This window comes from Thunnus albacares, chromosome 16 (genome assembly GCF_914725855.1).
Source record: "Thunnus albacares chromosome 16, fThuAlb1.1, whole genome shotgun sequence".
Classification (NCBI taxonomy): domain Eukaryota; kingdom Metazoa; phylum Chordata; class Actinopteri; order Scombriformes; family Scombridae; genus Thunnus; species Thunnus albacares.
Window position 1 is genome coordinate 6902687 of NC_058121.1, and position 22827 is coordinate 6925513.

The 22827-nt window shown below is 39.8% G+C and overlaps 1 protein-coding gene across 8 annotated transcripts in view; it reads left to right on the forward strand.

The window, feature by feature from the left end:
• Positions 1-22827, forward strand: part of LOC122999752 (nesprin-2-like) — a 90802-nt gene that overhangs the window by 66396 nt on the left and 1579 nt on the right. For 7 of the 8 annotated variants that reach the window (XM_044376958.1, XM_044376957.1, XM_044376955.1 and 4 more), the window contains 19 exons: positions 1569-1691; positions 2863-3018; positions 5430-5588; positions 6528-6694; positions 12589-12751; positions 13128-13318; positions 13686-13836; positions 14227-14409; positions 15091-15228; positions 15653-15844; positions 16979-17264; positions 17927-17995; positions 19483-19577; positions 19732-19858; positions 20413-20615; positions 20718-20894; positions 21727-21855; positions 21976-22167; positions 22542-22636. In XM_044376958.1, the coding sequence (XP_044232893.1) occupies positions 1569-1691; positions 2863-3018; positions 5430-5588; positions 6528-6694; positions 12589-12751; positions 13128-13318; positions 13686-13836; positions 14227-14409; positions 15091-15228; positions 15653-15844; positions 16979-17264; positions 17927-17995; positions 19483-19577; positions 19732-19858; positions 20413-20615; positions 20718-20894; positions 21727-21855; positions 21976-22167; positions 22542-22636 (2996 nt within the window). The remainder of the gene's footprint in view (positions 1-1568; positions 1692-2862; positions 3019-5429; positions 5589-6527; positions 6695-12588; positions 12752-13127; positions 13319-13685; positions 13837-14226; positions 14410-15090; positions 15229-15652; positions 15845-16978; positions 17265-17926; positions 17996-19482; positions 19578-19731; positions 19859-20412; positions 20616-20717; positions 20895-21726; positions 21856-21975; positions 22168-22541; positions 22637-22827) is intronic. The other variant, XM_044376960.1, reaches the window with a different exon arrangement.

Here is a 22827-nt window from a genome sequence, read left to right on the forward strand (position 1 = left end):
TATAGTTTGTTTACGGAGCCTCCGGAGACGCCAGCAGCTGGCCAATCAGAGCAGAGTGGGCTCATCGGGAGGGGGGCCTTAAAGAGACAGGAGCTAAAACGGCCTGTTTCATACAGAGGCTGAACTGAGGGACTGCATAAACTGCCAGTATAAGATAAATAAGGAGTTTTTTAAACTGTAAATCATGCAAAGATATTCCAGTATAGCCCCAGAATATAAATATAGACCTAGAAATGTGCATCATACATCCCCTTTAACTAAATGACTTAAAAAAAGAAAAAATGCAATTTATCAGCGTATAGAAGAGTACAGCTCTGAACTGACAAAATCCAAAAGAAGAGCATGTGTTACAGTATTAACTTGGGAGTAGGGGGGTCAGCTTTGCATGACCCATATCCAGGACCTGATGCCACAAACACACACACACACACACACACACACACACACACACACACACACACACACACAAACACACACACACACACACAAACACACACACACACAGGGGACCTGGTGTGTTGCCCTGGCACAGAGCTCCTACCAAGAGGGATGAAAGAGCAGCTCAAATCTAGCTATGATCCACATCCAGAGACAGCTGGTTACCAGTGTCTGTCCCTGTCATTCCATCACTGCACAGTTCAGTGCACATATATTGTACAGTAAGACACTGAAAGACAGAGAATCTAATAAAATATAAAAATAAAATTAAAGGAGCACACCGCTTGTCCACACAGAGATTGTTCATTGTTTTCCTGTAGAGAAAAAGGAGAAATCGACATCATATTCAAGGCTGACAAACACCGATTTGTTAATACTTTGAGTGACACGGCTGATATTTTGAGTGAATCTTTGTAGCTTCTTTTGGCTCCAAGCTATGACTGATCACCATTGTCCCACTGCTCCCCGGCTTCATGAGCTGTGTTCATTAAAACAATGGATTGTTTGGGCACCCAGCAAGGTCAGGAAAAGTTGTGTTAACCCCTTTAAGCTCAACAGGATCCACACAGGGAAAAGGAAATCCCTCCGAGCATCGTGTCAAAAATCACACAGAGAGTAGCGTTCACGCACGCAGTGGGACTGATAACAAGAGACTGACCTCAGAGTAAATACTGGTCAAGTGAATGAAGATTTGTAGGAATAGATTGTTGGTTTTGCTTATTTAATTTTTGACGTATTAAGCTACCTTCTGCTTTGATGGACTTCAATCACAAAGGCCTACCTTATTAAATGCAGATAGAATGTTAAATATATTTCTGTGTGGAAATTCATGAGTTTCTGAGAATGTTAAAAAATGAAGAACTATGATGGCATGCACAATTCTGCCTCATGGAGTTTTACAAATACATTTTTAGCAAGCACATTTGTTTGTTACTCATCCCTTTATTGTAAATGCAACAGAGAAATCAACAACACAATTTATTATTGATGTTTTTCCTATTTAATCTGATATAATTCAGAGGTTGTTATAGTACCCCAGGTGTTTACAGTTAAACAATGCTGGTTATAATGTGTCAGATGTTTGTTAGACTTTAGAGATCCTCTTTTAATGTATTCTGTCGTTTATGTAGAAGTGGACACAATGTCAAGATGAGATAACCAACATCATGTCTGAACTGGATGAGTTGAAGACCAGGCTGAAGAAGCAGCTGCCTAAAAGGCCGGAGGACTCTGAGGAAGAGACGTTCATTCAGGTGATCAGAACGTTTGTGCAGGTGTTTAAATACAGGGCTGAAAAATTAGTATTTCTACCCACTACTTATTCATTATGGGGTGCAAATAAGTTTCATAACCTACTTTTTAAAGACACACACAACATTTTTTTAGGAACTTACCAACTTGCCCTTCACCAAAATTATCCATGTGTTGACAGTAGATTGGTGACTCTGTTGCTGTATGACAACACCACTGTATATTGAGTGGTAGTAGACCATTTACAGTATCCAAAGTAAAGAAACTGATCTGTCAGTAATGAATAGTGACTTTTTTTAATTGCTGTTACTTTTACTCTTAAAGTTTAAACATGATATGGCCTGCTGATTTTTATTTTAGGCATTCTTCCACTAACTTTACTGCATTATATTGAAACAAGAAAAGTTGTTGTAAATTATGTAAAAATCAGCTTTTACAAGTATCAAGAGTGCCCACCAGTTTTATCACTTTTCTTTATCACTTTTAACAGCAGTGAGGTGCTATAACTGTAATTTACAGTATTGTTGTGCTAACTGTTGCCTGAAGCACCAGAGCAAATCATTTAACAGGAAAACAATCAGACAGTCTCTTTATATTACCAGAGCAGGACCCAAGTGAGGACAAACTTTCTTCAAAAATGCAAAATTTGCATCCGAAGCCTAAATCTTTGTATTCATGTATTATTTTGCAGGAAAGCAATGATTAAGCTTTGTGACAACCTATAATAATGACACCTTACGGTACTTGTCATGAAAAAAATAAATCCACCATTCTGCAAGAGGGAAATTGCAGTGGAAGCATGGAAGATAATAGTTTAGTAGATGTTAAAATAGATCACCAGCATTAATCTGTTGGAAGAAAACCGAGCTGGTCGGAAAGCTGGCCAAAGTTTCCCCCACCCCTCAACTCCATCAGTATCTACCCCCCATCCCACTAGTGCGCCTCTGAGTTTACCCCCCTTTCCCTTATTTAATACCCCCATGCTTTCACTCCCCTCCCCCTTTCTACCCCTTCTACCCTCCCCCTGTCCTGTCCACAGCCCTTTAATCTGGACAGTCAGAGCGAACGAGAGCAAGAAACAGTCAGAAGAGAAGCGTGTGCACACAGCTCGTTCATGGCTGTCTGACCGAGTGTTTAAGTGTGTGTGTTTGTGTGTGTGTGTGTGTTATGCAGAAGACGGACCTCTCTCTGCAGCATTTGGCCAGTGAATTGAGGGAACTGGCCACCATGAAGACGGACATGTCCCAGTATGTCGTGGCCGGTGACTCTGCTCTGCTGGAGCAGCAGCTGGAGCAACTCCACGGGCAATGGGAAGAGCTGTGTACCAAGGTGAGAACTGAAAAAAAAGAAGGAAACAGAGAGAGAGGAAGAGAGAGAGAGGCCATAAAACAAACCAGAGAAAGTGGAAAGATTTCAGATGGTGCAGGTGGAGAGAGAGAGAGAGAGAGGATTGGGGGGGGAGTAGGAGGGATAAGTTGCCACCAGTGGTTTCTTGGCGGTGACCAGCAGCACAAAGCCTCTGCACCACTGGGACTGAACACACACTCACACACACACACACACACATATACACACACTCATTTGTTTGATAAAAGAGCCAGCATGTGTAGGTTCATGGAGGGAAAACTACAACACATTGTCCTGTTGTTAATACTTGAGCAACTTGTTTCCCTACAAGACAAATTCATTCTTCTTAACATTTCTACTGCAAAAGTGAAGTCTTTTTCTAATTGAGTTTTTAAAGTGGTCTTTTCTCTGGTTTTATCAGAATACAAAGAAATCTGAAGCCTTTTTTGCTGTTTATTCAAATGTTTTGAAACAGTCGGTTGACTGCTTACAGGTTGTCATGAGCTCCTGACTAGACTCAGACTCACTGTGCTGGCTGAGCAATCACATGAAACTCTGAAAAGAACAGACTGTTAATTCTGTATCTGCATTATTGGTGAAAGTAGCTCTGCTGTATACGCACGCAGGCTCAAATTCCTACAGTTAAGTCTTTTGGCTTAAACACAAACGCACTCTTGTTCTTGAGAAACCAACGGTTATGACATGCTTGGGACATTTCTGTCAGTTATTACGGTTAAGTGATAATTTGCACTCATGCTAATTGGGTCCTCAGTTCAACTGGATGCTTCCACCCGCTCCTGTCTTGGCAGGAGTTACTGGGATTCATAGAATGCCACTATGTACAATCATCAGGGTTTTTTGTTGATGTTTTGGGTTCTGTACATAGCACTCTTTTTGTTATCTGTACAACCACAACAGCTGCTCATCCCAACCACTCAATTCCTCTTAAATTTGTCCGAAAACAAATCTGAAACATTAACTTTGTGTAGGCCAGAGGATTTCTTCTAGGAAAGACCTACCAGACACTGAGTATTAATAATAATATTAATAATATTACCAAATAAAACAGCCTACATGCATACAGTATAAATTAATTGTTTTATATAAGTTTGATATGACACATTATATACTGTGTCTATTATAAAATGGACTTTTTATGACAAGCTTTTACCAAATTGTGAAATTGGGAGGGAAAAAATATTAAGTGAGGTTATTGAGAAGGCACAAACCAACTAAGCACACAAGATTTTTCATTTGTATTCATTCCTAACATGGCCAGGGGCCATGGATCTGAGCCACAACAGCTTCCTCTGCACGCCAGTTAACAGGTTGTAGGTGGGGGGGAAGCCACTGGAATGGGTCCGATGAGCAGATGGCCTGGCTGGGCTAAAGGGATTCAGGGGACAGGCTCCATTGTTCCTAGGGAAGCACAAAGTCCTCACAGGGTGACAGCAGCTCACAATGCACCCTAAATACTCCAGAGTCCAAAAGGCCCAGCAGTGTTAGTACATTAAAACCAAAGCAGGGCTAATTTAAATCAAATAAATGCCACTGAACAGTAAAATATAGCCGGTTCAAACAGGCCCCTTTGAACCTCAAAAAGATCATCAGCCCCCTCCTCGGCTGTGTAATGGGATGTTAAGCTGTCATTAGGAAAATGGACCTTGTTAATTTTATCAAACAGCCAGAATCTCTTGAGGATATCTCTCAATTCAGTTGATTACTGCGATTAATGTGAGAGATTAAATGACCCTACTGCTTCCATTCAGTTCATCTGACTTTATTTTACTCACTTATATATGAAATTTTGTGTAAAAAAAAAAAATGTTATACTTAGGGCATTTTGAAATTTATGTCAACTTTTCTTACATGTATTTTACCAGTTTATTTGCCCCCGTGCACCACACTCATATCTACAAAACATACTGTTGTGTATTAAAATTAGTTCTCAGAGTTTCCTGTATATATATCAGGAAGTACCTTATCAAAGAACCATCATTCAGACTTGACTGGAATTTCAAGTCAAAATCTACTGGCATTACTGTTACTCTCTGCTTACCTGCCTGCAGCATGTTTGAGGCTTAACAGTAAACAGTACATTTCCAGAATCCGCAAAACTCTTTGAACCATCTGGTTAAAGTTTGTATTTGTGCACTGACCAATGAGCACCTGCACTATAATGATCTTTATTCCTTTTAAAGTGAAGCATGCTAACGGCTCTTAAAATTACACCTGAACACAATTGTTCATGTGTAAGGGTACCTATCTGCTCAACATGAAATCATTGTACTGATATTTTACACTCTACACCCGCATTTTATAAAGATTTCTCTCCCGGGCCTCATGTGTGCAAAGTTGCTTAATGCCAATTTTACCTCTTTGACTATTCCCAGGTATCCTTGCGCAGGCAGGAAATCGCAGATCGCCTCAATGCCTGGACCATTTTCAACGACAAGAACAAAGAGTTCTGTGATTGGCTGACTCAGATGGAGAACAAGGTGTGCTACAGTGGCGATCTGAGCATCGAGGAAATGGTGGAGAAGCTGAAGAAGGTACGAGATCTAAGGAATATTAATATCTTCCCACCCAAATACAGGAACACATTTTTGTATAGTTGTACGCAGGTATTATGTCATTCATATCACAGTGTATTCACACTTTTATGAGTGATACTACAGTATTTTCACACTACTCCCAATGATAACACAATGTACATTCTGTGTAATTCCACAATCAATCAGGGCATAGATACCATTTGTGTAGGTATGATTAAAATCCATACATACACTTTGCTATTTATAACAGATGGTGGCCAGGAATGAAAGGGCTGATTGCCCTTTGTTCATACACAACAGTTGTCCTTTCAGTGACTGAAAGCCTTTTGTACCTTCCTGTCTCATCATGAAGCATGCTCATTTAGTCAACAAGATAATAATTGGTTTGAACGTTGCAGGATTTTCTGCAGGATCTGTTTTGGGGCTGTTAGATGAGAAAATTAGCAGCACTTTATAGTAGCTTAATGATTTTAATATCTGAAGTCACTTCCTGCTGATAACTGACTGCTGTTAACAGGTGCATTCTCGAGACTGTGAAGCATCCCTGTTTAGTTTGAACTAAAATCCACATTTTTAAAGCTGCAATAGACAGGATTATGTAAAAAAAAACAAAAAAAAACATGCAGATTGGCCAGCTCAGTAAACCTACAGCCTGCTGTTTACTAATTTAATGCTTAACAATAACTGGATGTAAATGATGAAATATTTCTAGCAATTACGTCTCACTGCCATTTGAAAGTGCAGTTGCAATGTGTCCATGTTATACAGGGATTAAATCATATATTGTATGTAATAAGATTGCTGAAAATCTGCATATGAAATCCACACACTATGTTAACTTTAATACTTAATGTTATTTTTGAAGTTTCCCTGCCTGTTGTTGCTCAGGACATGATGTGTGAAACAGCATAATCTTATCATGTCATGCCTCTTTAGGACTGCATGGAGGAAATTAATTTGTTCAGTGAGAATAAGAGCCACTTGAAGCAGCTGGGAGAACAGCTACTGTTAGCCAGTGATGAGGCCAAGCAGACCCAGGTTCACGGCTCACTGCAGGAGGTCAACCAGCGTTGGCACAACCTCTTCAACCACATCGAGGCCAGGTGAGTAAACCTACAGATGAGGCTGTACAGAGGAGTTTGGTCTCCCACTTACTGTAGATTTGTGTGTGTATTTGTATCATATAGGCACTTTCCAAAAGACACAGAAACATATCATGTAATGTATATATCAACAGTGAAAATGTGTGTTGATGTTAGTTAGAGCGCACATTTCAAAGGCAAATGGTAAGAGTCCCACTCTACATTAAAAAGCATCATTAAGCACTGAATGGCTTTAACTGGGAGCCTGTAATTAAACAATAGTCCTAATGTGGATCCATCCACCTGCTGTTGTGTTCGCCGTGCTCTGCAGCTGTCAGGAATACATGGCTTCTAAAGTACAACACAGACTGTAGGTTAAGCCTCTGCGATGATGAACTGTTACTGCCCCCGACCCCCCTCTGACAGATGGACAGTCCTGTGGAAGAGCAGGAGATACAGACTTCACCCCAAACCCACCCCCAACACCACCAAGAAAAGCTAAATCTCAGACAGTACCATATGTCTCCATGTCCACACTGACTCCCCCCGTGTTTTCAAGTCTGTTAGAGTGGGATGATGTTGGGGAGGGGGGCTGGGAGGAGGAGGGGAGTAGTCTGTCGGCATGCATTAAATCAGTGATTATTAAAAGTGGGGTCCCCTTAACAATTCCATGAGCAGGTTTTAGGGGACACACATGGCAAGATAGGGAATAGCTGTATTATAGAGCTAAATTAATGGACTTTTGGCCATAAGGGAGAAGAAGACCACCAGACTTACACGTCCAGCAGACACAGAGGAACATTATCATCACATTGGAATGATTGATGATTGTAGCCACCTAAGTCCAATATTTGCACTGAGATAAATATCTGTTTCTTAAGCTGCTAAATATTCAACTTTCTTCACCGGCTTCTTGCTAGCTTTGTCTTTCTGTCTTTTGGTTCTGGGCAGGTAGCCAACTGTGGGTTTATCTGGGATTTTTTTATTACTACAGCTTCCTGCCGTTGCTACTGTAGAAATGGGGTGCTTGAAAGCAATGACACTGAGCTACACAGTAAATTTGCGGCCTTTAAAACCACAACAATGAGCTAAAGTGGGCTAAGAAGCTCAACTGGACTAAAGGGTTGGGTGGTAGCATTGTCACTGAAAAGAAGCCCTTTCACATTACACTTTATTTGATTCAGTCTTAGAATAAAAATAGTGATAAATGTATAGGCTCAAAGTTCTTTAAACCTGAAATAACACCACGTGGGGGAGCAGAAATGAGCTGTAAACACAACATTGACATACTGTAGTTGATATGGTGAACTTGTTAGCAAACAGTTTCCTATGTACACATCCAGCAGACATGGAGCAGCATTACATTCATTTGGAGTAATTTTTCTGGCCACCTGGTCAATGTAATTCCAATATTAACTCTCCTTTTTAGCTCAATTTTTGTTTCCACCAACTCTTGGGGGAAATATCTGTCTGTTTAGCTGCTGAATGCTCCCCTGTGTTCACCAGCTTGTTGCTAACTCTGTCTGCCATTTGATGCTGGGCAGGTATAGTGTACAGTGAGTTTATCAGAGTTTTTACCGAAAACAATGCAGACCACAACAATGATCTTAAAGAAGCTAAAAAGCTCTCTTGAGCCAAGGGTAACTGCATATTTGGGTGTTAATTCTCTGTGAGCTTGTCACTACAGCTTTAAAAAGTAGAAATAATTAGGAAACTAGAAATTTTTCCAAGTGGAGAAAGTTCAATTTGATAAATCTGTAATGGAGTAGGATACCCAAAAAACATGCACTCTGTAATAGATGATTGATTTATAAGACAATCATCCATTGTCTTATAAAGACAATGGTAAGTCAGACCATAATTATGTTAAAGTAAATGACAGCATCCCAGAAATACTCAAAAACCAAATGTACAATAAAGTGCTATATAATTATAGTGACAAGAGTAAATGTCAGTAGTTAAGTCTCTGAGAAACTTTAAGCCCTCCTGCAGCTGGCTGTACTTTGTTAACTTGTTCTCCAACCATATATCCTCACTTATCCTCCAGCTCTCTTTTCCCCCGTTTTCTCCATCCATTCTCCTCTTGTCCTTTTTCCTCAGTGTGGACCCCTGACCGGGTTTTGTGTCTTTGTTGGGCCTCCACATGAGGCTGCTGGCCTTTGTTAGGCTGTCAGAGGTAGAGAGGGGGTGAAAGAGAGAAAGAGACAATTTAGTTGACTAGGATGGTTGTATCTGCAGAGAGGAAGAGTATTTTCTGGACATAATTTACACTGACTGTACTTTGTCTTTATTACACAACCATAAACACAAAGCCTGAAACATGAACATGAATTACAAACAGAAACTTCCACTGCACACATTATGTGCAAACTTTGACTCCAAGAGCTGGGAATCGTATGAAATTTGATACTGGTGCCAATACAACACACAAGTTCTAGTAGTAGTAGCAATAGCAAAAAAAAGTTCTATACCTTTATTTTTGAATGCTTTTTTCCCCTACAACCTCCTTTTTGTGTTGTTTAAAGTTTAATGTCTTGACTTAAATTAGTAAAGTTACAGTATGATTTAGATTAGGAAATATGTGATCAAAGAAAACAGACTCAGACCAACCAGTTGATACCAATTTTGACGCTTGACTGTTTTAGACACTCTGTGTTACAGTTAGGCAGTCAGTACTCACTCAGTATTTGCTACAAAAGTCATGGTCCTCTGGCAATGACTCCTAATAACTTTGGTGATTCCCTGACATTTCATCTAGCCCTCATCAGGTCAAAATTTCAAACTGTCCAGAACTGTGGTGTATGAGTGGCTGTAGACTCTTAGTCTTGTATATTTAACTAAAGAGGCCGAACTCAAATGTTTAAGGTGGTTTAGCACAAGAGGCCATACAAGAACTTTATCTAAATAAAGTCCAGCCTAAAAGTAGCAAAACCATAATTTTAATTAGAAACTGTTGAATCAAACTGTTAGTAAAGATGAATATTCCTATGAGCAAATTTGATACCAATTTGCGATACTTGACGGTTTTAATACTTTAATTCATATTAATGACATATTTTGGTTGGTAGTGAAAATTTTTTGAGGCCCCAATACTTATCACTACCCTACTGTACAACATAACCTTCTATAATACCGTTCATGGATTCTAACTCTGAAGTCTAAAACTCAAAGTGGACCTCATAAGAACAGATCTAAAAGGACACTCACTCATCCACACACTCACTTATCTTCAATCGCCCAATGTCCTGCATCTGTTGGGCCTCTTTCATACATTCATCGGTCTGCCACTTACACTCAGAGCTGTTTTTAGAGCTTATTATTTTGGTAGAGAGCGTCTCCCTCTCAGCCCTGACAGGCCCTGCTGGACCTCAACAGGAGAGGAAGGATCAAATGGGGAAATTGACTCAAACTCCCAAATGGGGCACACTTCAGGCTTTTAAGCCCCAGAAGAGAGCTTTTATTATGCCATGCGTTGCTATGACACCAGTCAGTGTGGCGGTGTGTGTGTGTGTGTTCACGAGAGGGTTCGTTGCCATGGTGACTTTGGAAGTTCTAGTGTGAGACACCTGAGAGAAAAAAAGAAAATAAAGAAACTATAACTGACTTTCTTTCTTTGTGTCTTTTATCTTTTTTCTCTCTTTCTGCATTCTTTCTTATATCATCTTTTTCTTTTTTATTTCTTTCTGTCTTTTTCCTTTCTTTGTGTTTTTCTTTTATCTATTTCTTTTTTCTTTGTTTTTTCTGTCTTTTTGTCTTTTTTTTCTTTCTTTGTCTTTCTTTTATAATTATATTTTTTCATTCTTACATCTCTTTTGGAAAGGACTGTCAGTCTCTCTTTTTTGTCTTCTTTTTTAAATCTTTTTCTTTTCCTTTTTTGTCTTATTCTTTCTCTTTTTTTGTCTTTTCTGTTAAATTAAGTCTTATATTATATATATTATATATATATATATATATATATATATATATATATATATATATATATATATATATATATATAATAAACATCACAAAGACTTAGATCAGTGGGTCTCAACCCCACAAGGGGTCATAATATAAATCTGAGGGGCACAAGACAATTAACAGTGCAGGGAAGCAGAAGTCAAAGCACATTTATTTGTGTTGCACATTTCAACAACAAGGCAATTTAAAGTGATTTACATCTAACTATAAAGGAAGGAGCCTCAGTCTGTCTGTTCTTCGTTTTTCTTGACAACCATTCATCTGATCTACTTCACACTTGGCAGGTGTATTGCTGAGGACCCAAGGAAGTGCAGTGTCGCGTGTAAGCTCATTATAACCAATAAATTATTGAGAATTAGTAAATTTTGACAGAGTGTTGCTATTTTAACCAGCGCAGCTTTTCTAGTCTTTACGGCGCAATGGATGTATAAAGAGAGCTGGATACAGCGTTGGACACAGGGCTCCGTTCAGTCCTATCAAAGTTGCTCAGTGGCATATGAAGCCAAAAAAGCCACTTCCCGCTGTGAAGAAATTATCCAGAGGGGCCCCATACACCCATAGAACGTGCTCACAGAGACTTCCACCGGCTGAGACAGCTAACATCTGGTTTAGCCCTCCGGCTAACTTGAATGGGGATAAAACAATTCAATCGTGCAGCTCCTCTAGACTTTCCAGACGTTATCGGACCGAATGGATCAAATTCTGATGGTGAAACGAGTCATTTCACGGGGCTTGTAAGGCTCAAAAAAATGCATCTACCATTTTATAGCCACTCCTTTTCCAATGATTATGTGCGTGGGCCCTTGTTGGACCCAGGAATTGTAATTCCACGGTTTGGCCACTATGTTAAATTGGCTTCAAAGCCCATCGCACTTCCTGGGGGCTTGTACGGCACTGGTTTAGCAGTCCAGGAAACTCACAGACCAATTGCATGCATTGTAAATCATCTCACATGATGCTACTCAGCCAATCAAATCTGTGCATTCTGATAAGCGCGTGGGAGAAACGAGACAAGAGAATACAGTCGCAGAAATAAGCTGGTAAGAGAAGTAATTTCACATGGTGTGCTCTGAAAATAAAAGTAGACAGTGAAAACAGAGCTTTTAATCAAGAATGGAGATTATGTTCATTTTTCTCACAGACAGTTCAAAACCAGTATGTCTCATGTGTTCTGAGACGGTGGCGATTGTGAAGCGCCACTATCACACAAGAACATACCCACTACAATCCAAACTGAAGGCACAGAAAATAAATGATCTAAGAGCCCAGTTATGATTGATCCACTTTATTTTAAGATGCACATTTTTTCAAAAACTCTCTGCTTTGCATTTTATTTTTAAATGCAGCCCTTATTTGACTTGACATGAGAAAAAAACATTTATTTACTATTAGAGTACTTATTATTTATAACACCTGTGTATAATAGAATGTTGGTTTCTTTCATGTTGTTGGTGTATATAGTCATTCACACCTCACATCAACAATATTCATTATTCTGTGCGTCGAAGCAGCAACACTGGAGGCCAAGCAATCGGCCCGTTCTGAACAGGCATGTTTTGAACGGGCACTGCACTGGAAAAACATAAAAAGCATCAAGACAAAATGAAAAAGTAACACATTATAAAAAGACACATTTTAATACAATTTAAAAAGACTTAAATAGAAAATAAAAAAGCTAAATTAGAATAAGAGATAAAACATCATAAATATCTTAAAGCCTTTCAAGCTTTTTTTCAATATTAGTTAATCACTTTTCAGTTGATTTGATCACAACTCCTAGACATATGTAATCTCTGATGATGGGTTGCAGGTAGACATTACTTCATATTAATGAGTCACAAGCTAAAATGTTGATCATGTTGATTTGTTTGCTTCATTATGAGTTGCTGAGTATGAAATTCAGACAGTTTTATACATCAGCCTGTGTGTGTTTGTGTGTTTGTGTGTGTGTTTAGGGTGAGGAAGCTGAAGGAGACTCTGGTGACGATGCAGCAGCTGGATAAAAACATGAGTAACCTCCGCTCGTGGCTTTCCCGCATCGAGGCCGAGCTGTCCAGACCAATCACCTACAGCGTCTGTCACCACCAGGAGATCCAGAGGAGGCTGGCCGAGCAGCAGGTATTGGTTCAGTCTTTTTGTTAGATTTTTTTTATTTGTTTGTCTTTATTTTATTTGTTTATTTGTTTCATTCTTCTTTCTATATCTGATTTTTTTTTTTCCAGTTGTGTTGTCTCCTCCTTCTTTCATCTATATAGCTAGTTTGTTTTTTTCTATTGTTACATTTAATTATGTATATCCTCACCCACTTTTTTTGTTTTCCTGGTTCCCTCTCATTCTCTATGTCTCTTTATGATTAATAATTCATATTGATTTGTCCTTTGTTTAATTTTGGGAGTGGTGGTCTCATGCAGTGCCCCGTGCTCGGTGGACTGATGTTTAGCAGATGATCTCACTGGTGTGCACTGATGCAATGTCTGTCCTCGTGTCTGTCCAGGAGCTGCAGAGAGACATTGAGCAGCATACAGAAGGCGTTGCGTCGGTGCTCAGCCTGTGCGACGTTCTGCTGCGGGATGAAGATGCTGCTGGCGGCATCGAGGCGGAGAGCGACTCCCTGCAGGAGACCAGCCGCAGCTTGGACCAGCGCTGGAGGACCATCTGTGCCATGGCTCTGGACAGGAGGCTCAGGTGGGAATAAAACAGACACACACTGTTCAACACATTTAAATCAGTCAGATAAGTGCATACCCTTATCCTTGCATGCAAACAGGTTTTGAAGATGTCAAACAATAGGAGAACTTAAGATTCTTTGGCTATCACTATTATTACTGCTATTACTATATATTGTGATATACTGTACATCATTTTTCACATCTGATCAATCTGCAGTCAAGAATCTCAGTCCATTTTGTTGATTTCTAACCAAATTAGTCACTCATTTTGATTAAGATCAGAATCATCACTCAGATGACTGTAGATGATAAATAAATAGCAAAAAAAATGACAGAATAACCTCCTCAGTGGACTTCAACTCCAGTATGATGTCATCTTGTAGGATCGAGGAGACGTGGAGACTCTGGAACAAGTTCCTCGATGACTACTCACGGTTTGAGGATTGGCTCAAGATGGCAGAGCGAACTGCAGCCAACCCCAACTCCGGAGACGTCCTTTACACTGTCGCCAAGGAGGAGCTCAAGAAATTTGAGGTCAGTTGTGAAGCTGGCAGAGACATAATATATAACAAATAGCTTTGTTTTGTTTGCTTGTTTGTTTCGCAAATAAAAATGTGTGACTGAATTATTTATGGCTTTAAGTCTTCTAAGTCTCAAAAGACAAAAACTCTCCTCAGAGTTTCCAGAAATCAGTCTCCACTTCTTAAAAGATTGATTAATCATTGTCATGGATCTCTTTTACATTTTTTCCTCAATCTGCTTTCTGGCGTCTGTTCAGTTAGACAAAAGAAAAATAATCATTTCATGCCATTACATGAAAAACATTTAATGGCATTAAAACTGACTTTGTTTATAGACTTGTTATTTGGAGCCATGATCTTTCCTCTCTAATGCTTCATCCCTTCTTTTTTCTTTCCTCTTTAGGGTTTCCAAAGGCAGGTTCATGAGCGTCTGACCCAGCTAGAACTCGTCAACAACCAGTACCGCCGCCTGGCCAGGGAGAACCGCACTGACCGCGCCAGCCAGCTCAGAGCCATGGTCCATGAAGGCAACCGGCGCTGGGACACGCTGCACCGCAGAGTAGCCGCCATCCTCCGCAGGCTCAAGGTACATTACAGGACAGAGGAGATGACTCACCACAGCTCTTTAAAATGTATGAGACTAGTAATGAAAGGATAATAAGTCATCACCACAACCTCCTGTTTATACTTACTTAAAAATAGCATCATGCATGTGACAGAGCAACAGATTGTCAGGTGAATTAGTGCTAATATGTGTCATCTATAGTGTGCACTTACATATTTTAAGCAAAAAGTGATGTATGTGTTCGCTCAAGGACTTCTTTGCATCATATCTAATTAATGAATGAACCTGTTTGCCATTATGAAAATTAAAAAAAAATTGGTTAAACTGGCTCTCTTATAAGATTAATTATTATTCTTTAAAAACAAGAAAATTAATGTTGGAGGATTATTTGAAAGCAGCATTTTTTTTTAGAAAAATCTTTTGTTTAGTGTGTGAAATTTACAGAGTATGAATGCCATTTGAAGAATTGATAAGAAATCAGAATCAACCAGCTTATTTTCCAAAGTCTTGATTCTCTGTCACACTGTTTATATCATTCCCTTTTGTTTTTATGTTTTATTTTCAACCAATTATCCACTGAGGAAAACATTTTAATGTTACAGTCTAAAGGGGATGAACTTCTCTGTTACATTAAGTTAATTTAAAACATGCCGGTGTTATCTTTTTGCTCTATTCAACCTCTTTATCTCATCTTTCTTCCAGTATTTTACCAACCAGAGGGAGGAATTCGAAGGCACCAGGGAGAGCATGCTGGTGTGGCTGACAGAGCTGGACCTGCAGCTCACCAACGTCGAACACTTTTCAGAGAGCGACGTCCATCATAAGATACAGCAGCTCAATGTGAGAACACAGCTCACACCTGTTTCATATCCACCACACGAAGCACAAACTTGCGAGTCATGCTCATTGTGTGAGGAAAAAGCTCTCCTCACTTCATTTCTCATTTTCAGTCTTCTGAACATTCTTCTTTTGAAGCCTTAATATCTTCTTGAGGAGAAATAATCTATTAAGACCATGATGTCTTGTGGAAAAATATATTTTTTCAGACAGTTTTTCTTGGTGTTCACATCTTGCAGCCATTAGAAGAACTGCATGTTAAGATGATGAAGGCACTGGCTTCAGTTTGGGTAATTGGGTTTTTTTTTAGAAGGTTTATCTTCCACTTTATTGACTAGAGCCGTGTCTACTAATACTTTTAGGAGCTGTGTCTGGTTTGTTTTGATTTTGAAACACTCTTTTCTTTTCTCTCCATCCAACCCTGCAGAGTTTCCAGAAGGAGATCACCCTGAACACTGAGCGGATTGACGGGCTGATTGTGTTTGGAGAGGGTCTGATCCAGAAGAGCTCACCACAGGATGCTGCTCTGATAGAGGACGAGCTGGAGGAGCTGCACTCCTACTGCCAGGAGGTTTTCAGCAGACTGGTCCGCTTCCACCAGCGTCTCAGCCAGCCCCCGGTGAGCCGGAGCATCCGTTCTACCATTTAGAACTTGATTCATGCAAATTTTTCAAACAGGAAAATCTGTTTTTCACTTCTCCTTTCCTGATTTTATACAAAGTGCAGATGTACACTCAGTTCAGTTCATACCAGTTTCCATTTGCTATTTTAAACTAGCTTTGCAGATCTAGTGAATTGCATGATGATAGTTGGGTTTGTTTCACTTCACATTTTAACCTGACTATAATCCTAATTGTGATGTTGACGTCATACTGTCTTTAGTTTTTAATCCAAAAGCCATTTAAAGTGAGGAAATGTCTTCACTTTGGGGGGAAAAAAACTCTCAAAATCAAATCAAACCAAACTTCATCAACAGAAAAATACATTAAAGTTACCCCGTGGAGTTTCTGACCACTAGTAGCTATGGAGCAAAGTTTTTATGAGTGGGTCCCTAGTTTGTTTGTATCAGTGCAAGCATGTGGACAGCACAATTCACATTAAGGCTTCAACTAACAATTATTTTCATTATTGATTAATCTGTCAATTATTTTCTCAATGAGTCAATTGGTTGTTTGGTCTATAAAATGGTGAAAAATGTTCATCACTGTTTCCCAAAGCCCAAGATGCAACTAAAATGTCTTTTGTCCTGACCAACGTTCTAAAACCCAGAAACTTTCAGTTTCTTATCACAGATGACTAAAGAAGACAGAAAATAGTCACATTTAAGAAGCTAGAACCAGCAAAGTTTGACCTTTTTTTCCCTTAATAATGGCTCAAAATGATAAATCAATTATCAAAATAGTAATTCTCATCCCGCTGTTGCTACTTGCTACTTATGCTACTCCGCTGATTGACACTTGGTGGTGGTAACACGCCCACAAATATAGTAATACACCAACAAAGTCAAGATGAATGAATGAATGTGAATAATACACTATTAACAATATTAAAACATCTGCTGCAAATGCTTTATGAGGAAGGAAATCCAGTTTACATGTTTCTTAGTCCTCAAGAACACACATAATGTGTTTTGGTGAGAAACACTGAATGTAAACACAAACTTTTGTTTGTTTACAAAGAAAACACCACAGGCTGACCACACTGTTGGCTTTCATAGGTGATAACTGTTTGTTACTATTTCTTCATTTCTTAGGCGATTGCAGAAGAACCCGAGCTCTCCAGCACCACCTTTTCCTTGGAGTCAAGCTTGGAGCTGATTGGCCGGCCGTGGCTCGGGCGGAGCCAAGGAAGCCTCCCGGCCACACCCACCCACCTGCTGACCTCTCCCCTGGAGCGATCGGGGCGGGAGACACCGGTGAGCGTGGACTCCCTGCCGCTTGAGTGGGACCACACCGGAGACGTCGGAGGGTCATCATCACATGAGGATGATGAGGAGGAGGAAGGACAAGAGGAAGAAGGAGCTTACTTCAGTGCATCAGGTAGAGTTTCTGATCTCATGGAAAAACATATAGAAAACAGCAAAGGTTCACACACTCTTACATTTCCTAGTTTTTATTGATGTAAGAGTTTCAAATGTTAAAAAGTCAAAAAGCCAATGATGACTGTTGGTCTAATGGACCTTCTAAATCAACTCACTGTAGTGAATCACTCTTCATCAGAAATGACTGCAGCCTATTTTCAACCAAAATATATTAGGAACTAAATCAAGAGCTCTTTGTTCCTTTTGTGCATTCCTGTTTATGTTATTCACCGCATCTGAGAAACCTCAATAATAAGTCAAATGTACTGATAGTTGATTAAAAAACAACTTTGTATGAGATGCAACTTTTGTGCATGACGAAACAATAACATAAAAATGTTGTTCTGTGTAGTTTACTGCTGCATTATTGTCATGTTTAAATGGATGTTGCAAAGGAGACATGCAAAATGTTTCTCGTTATAACAAGAAAATGTATTTCATTATTATGAAATACCTCTATCGGGTTAAAATTTCTTTTTATATTTTTTTATTCTTGTAGCCATACCAAAATGAAAGCAACACCTGTCTGATTTAATAGAAAATTCAGAGATGTTGAAGCTAAAACACACACACACTCACAGACATCCAAACACCTCTGGTCTGACCCCTCTCTCCTCCCAGAGGTGGAGTTGACTGAGAGCCAGGAGGAACTTGTTGAAGCCTCAGAGGCCCTACGAGCTTCCTCATTGGGTATGCACAAGTACATCTTCATCCACTGCATAATAAATCCGCTCACCGCTTCATCACGGCAAAATAAGTTTCCAGCAAATATCTTTCAGCAGCTCACGTATCACTTGCACCTAATTGCCTGTCGGACCGCTGCTGCTCTGATATTTTGTTTCCTGTAGCGTTGTGTGGTTTGGAAAATCCAGCATTTTTCTTTTGTTTTGACACATTTTTGTAAAGCAAGCTTGCTTCATTTTAGACACGATGTCGTCTAAAATGTACAAAACACACAGGCTCAAGGGCAGGAATGTAATTAAAGGTAGAAAGTCTCTGAGCTTTAAAGCGTTGGTGGGATTTTTATTAGACTTCATACCTCCCACCACAAAAAGGAATTTAAACAGCACTGTGCTTTCACTAACGACTGCTCTGGTTTTGACAGTTTGGATCTTTGTCTTATTATCAGCCTTTGTGTGTCTTTTTCCACATATACATTTTTGTGTGTCTAACCCCCCCAAACCTCCTATTTTTCCACCAGTCCAATCTATTTTGTTACCGTCAGCCCTTTTCTTCTTCATCTTTCTTCCTCCGCCAACATCCTCTCTTTTATCCTCCCCCCTCTTTCGTTCTACTCTTAATTTGCTCGTCGTCTCACTCTATCGGTATTTTTCTTTCTCCCTCTCTTTGCTTCACCTTCCTGCTCCTTTACTACACTCCTCCACTTGTTTGTAGTCATGATTGTAAGAACCATAAATGAAAAAACTGGCCACCTTTACCAGCCCCTACGATGAATTTATGTGTGACAGCAGACAGCGTTTTGAGGGAAATCTGATTTATTGCTTTACAACACAAAACAAGAAGCAGTTGGCCTTTATTTTCTTTCCTGTGGTCTAATTTGTCCACAGTAATATTACAAATGTATGAAAACATTGCTCTGTTTATTCTGCCCTGCTTGGGTCTTGCTGCCACAATGTCTCTTTCCTTCTGATCAAAACACCACCGCACGCATCACAAGCTTTTCAGTTTCCTCAGGGCAGGTCATTTTTTTGCTTTGATGGTATCATTACCTGGTTTGATTTCTACCGGCTTTGGGCTGGAATTCAGTCTGCAGAAAGGTGAAATTTTGCATGTTGCAATGCAATGTTTGCAGTGTTTTTTTCAACACCTGCATGTTTTCCTCGGAGACATTAAGTGAGTTTATATTCTATATCCTGGCGATTGGTGAAAGAGTTTTTATGATCCAAAATCAAGCAGAAAATGGCAAAAATCTGCAGTACTTGTCCCAGAATCTAAAAACTTCCACCAAGAAACATTCAGAACCAACAATTTCTAAGCTGAGAGCCTGATGACCTGCATCATGCCATCACGTAATGATTTATTATCAGTCAATATATTTAGGAGATATCATATAAGCAGCAAACTGGAAGTTTTTGGTAAGAAACAGTGTTAGATGAAGGGACCTTGTCATAGCTCAGGGTGTTGTTCATTGAAGCCTGTGTGTGTTTGTTCTTCAGGTGCTTCTCCAAGATGGCGTACACCAGGAGATCCAGAAACTGAGAGCCATCCTGAGGCTCCACCCACCCACACCAGCACCCCTCAGAAGGGCTATGTACGTTTCACAAAAGATCTATCTAAAAAAAAAAAAAAAAAGAATAACTGTGATCTTTGAAGTATTTAATTGACCTGAATTAATTCTTCAAATCTGTGTGCAGCCTGTTTGCCGCTCCCACTGTCAGTACTAACTGTGTTTATTTTGTCTCCAGCTGCGTCTCATGTCTCAGTGCAGCGACAGCATTGAAGACATTAAAAGAGTCTCACTGATACTGGATGACGAGGAGCAGCCGGAGGAGTTCGGTCTGACAGGGCTGTCTGTCTCAGACAAACAGTCAGGTGAGAGAGGCATGTGTGCGCAAACATGATTTACTCAATTGGCCGCCTCAAGCAAATTTGAAGAGAGTGTTAACAGATTTGCAGATTGGCTGTATTAACTGAACAAAGATGAATGGAAACCAAAGGACAGATTAGCTTGTATTTAATCTCTATGTACTGGTGGTGCTGTGAGTTATAGTGATGCAGATCCTGTGGACAGACTAATTCTAGCTTGTCAGAAAGATTAAAAGCAGCAAATGAGACCAGAAAAATAAAATCATTTTAAACCATGACACAGAATTCAAAAGTAAACTATCTAAGAGGAGAATCAAGCATCATAAATACACTACAGATGTAATCTTTTGAGTTTTATGTTTTGGTTTAAAAAATCATCTGTCAACTGGCCACATTTGCTGTTCTTCATTTCTATCTGACAAACTGTCGGCTTGGAAATGGTTAATCCTAATGTCCATTGGTCAGTGATTATGAATGGTGAGTTTCCTGCACACTGAAGCGTCTGTCAGATAACATAGACAGTAAATGATTGTACATTAATGGTTGTTACTGGTACTCAGGTGTGATTGAACGCTGGGAGCTGCATCAGGCTCAGCCCAGGAGAGACCAGCACGCCGGTCCTCAGGAGCCTCAGAAACTCACACGTGACCTTGATGACATAATTTCCTGGTTAGAAAACGTGATCCTGGAGCTAGACCGCCTCCAGCGGTCGGACCCGGCGGGCAGTATTGACGACATGGCAGCCAGAGCTAAAGAGCTTAAGGTAACAATTAAGAGCAAAAACAGCAGTTCTGATGATAAGTCTTCAGTTTGTTTACATACAGAATATTCACAGCTATATTATTGATGACCGTCTCTCTTGCAGGAGATGCATAAGATGTTTACTCGCTACAAGTCTGTCATGCTGTCTGTCAACCTGCGGGCTGTGGAAGTCCCAGAGCAACAGGAGAGACTGGCTGGTATGAATCGAGACTGGAGCCGAGCGTGTACGGGCCTCCAGCAGTGGGACACCAGTCTGAGAAAGACTCTGATGTGCTGCCAGGTGAGAAGAAACAGCAAGGATCCTATTAAACATCTCAAATATATAATACAGCCCCAAGCCTTGTGGTGTTTTGAGTTAGGAGTTACTTTCTCAGTTGAAAAAGCTTTTGCTCTTGCTATGCTACCTGCTGCTATACCAATTTTAATTAGTCTACTATAAAATAAAGTCCTTCAACTGTCCAGATAATGACTCATAAGTGTAATTATGTCTGTAGTGGCCCCAGTTATATTCTGCTCATTTTTGCTCATTTTAGCAAAGTGACTCATACTGTGATTTAAATTTTTCTGTTGGTTGTGGTAGTTCATACGTTACCTTTTTTTAAAAAAATTCAGACTTCCTTAAAAATTGAAAAAAATCTCTGCATATCTGAATATATGCGCCAGGTGTGTTGGAGGAAAGTACAACTTGAGAACAATGAGAAAAACTTTCCCAAGCTGTCTCGCTTACTGCTGGAATATTTATTAGTTCACAATGTCTGACTGATGGAAAGACCAGAAAAATAGAAAATGGGCAAAAATACCAAGAAATCTCACAATATTGTCATACATAAAATATTATATTATAGCAACATCCATATTACCCCAAACTCTCAAAGGCAACAAAGGAAAATGTACTGCATCCGATTTTTAAGCCTTGGATAAAGTTTAGAAGATAATCAGAAATATTTTTAGAGTGTTGAATATAATTCCTGTGGTCATTATCACAATTAACTTATCCAGTCACATTAATAAGGTTGGTATAGTTTTGGTAAAGTCATGTTGTTCGCTGTACCGAGACAGATTCCCACTGTAGTCATCATACAGTAAAATACCGTTTAATCTTCATCATACAGGAGTTCCATGAAACCCTCCACTCTCTGCTGCTGTGGCTGGCCCACGCAGAGAGCAGACGATACGCAGTGGACATCAATCATCCGGAAACACCCGTCAGAGCCCTCCAACAACACATCAGCACACTCACTGTAAGCAGATACACTTGCTTTGTTATTCCTACACTATAGGCTAAATAAGTATTATTTGAGTAGAACGTACTTGATACCAGGATGATATTCAGCACTGTCTCTGATGTTTGTGGTCTGCAGGATCTGCAGGAGGAGCTGCGGGGCAGGCAGGCTCAGCAGGCCTCCCTCCAGGCTCTGTGGTCTCAGCTCCAGCCTGAGGAGGGGGCGGAGGAGAGCGACGAGGCCCGGGAGAAGCTCCATGTGACGGGCAGCAAACTGAAGCTACTCCTGAGACAAGTGGCCCGGGACCTGAGCAGCCTGCAACAACGTCTGGTAAACATCAAACCATAACATTTGAAAGATTTCCTTAAGCGAGATCCAACATTGTGGATTAAGTATTTTATAGACTTTTAACTTGTACTGCACATCACTGTCATGTATGACTTCACACTTGAGTCAGGTGGAACATGAACTGAGTGTGAAGGCATCTCTTCTCCAAGGCTTCCCCTTGATCTACTGTAGCTTGGATTGTACCTCATTTGCATGTTGCTTTGGACAAAAGTGTCTGTCGCATGAATACATGTAAATGAAAAATCATTACGTTCAATTTTTGACATTTGATTTTAATGTAGACAAAAGATAAGAAGATTGGAGGGTTTTTTTCTTTTGGCAAGCACAAAAATATGTTTTTTTTGTCTTTAATTCAGGATTGTGAATCTGCATCAGCTGTCCAAGGTCAAAGTGCCTCTGCAGATCCCTCTCAAGAGGCCACACACTCAAAGAAAGATCCCTCCACTGAAAGGTATGTACTGTAGAAAGACATCAATATTTGTTTAATTGGGTTTTAAATCTCGATTGCTAGTTGAAAAGTTGTTGTTTGTTGCCTAAAAAAAGTAGATGTTGCAAACTCTACTGTCATGTATTATACAATAAAAATTTTTAATGTTCATCAGTGATTGGTTTTGAAAACTTACCACACAATAACACACTTAC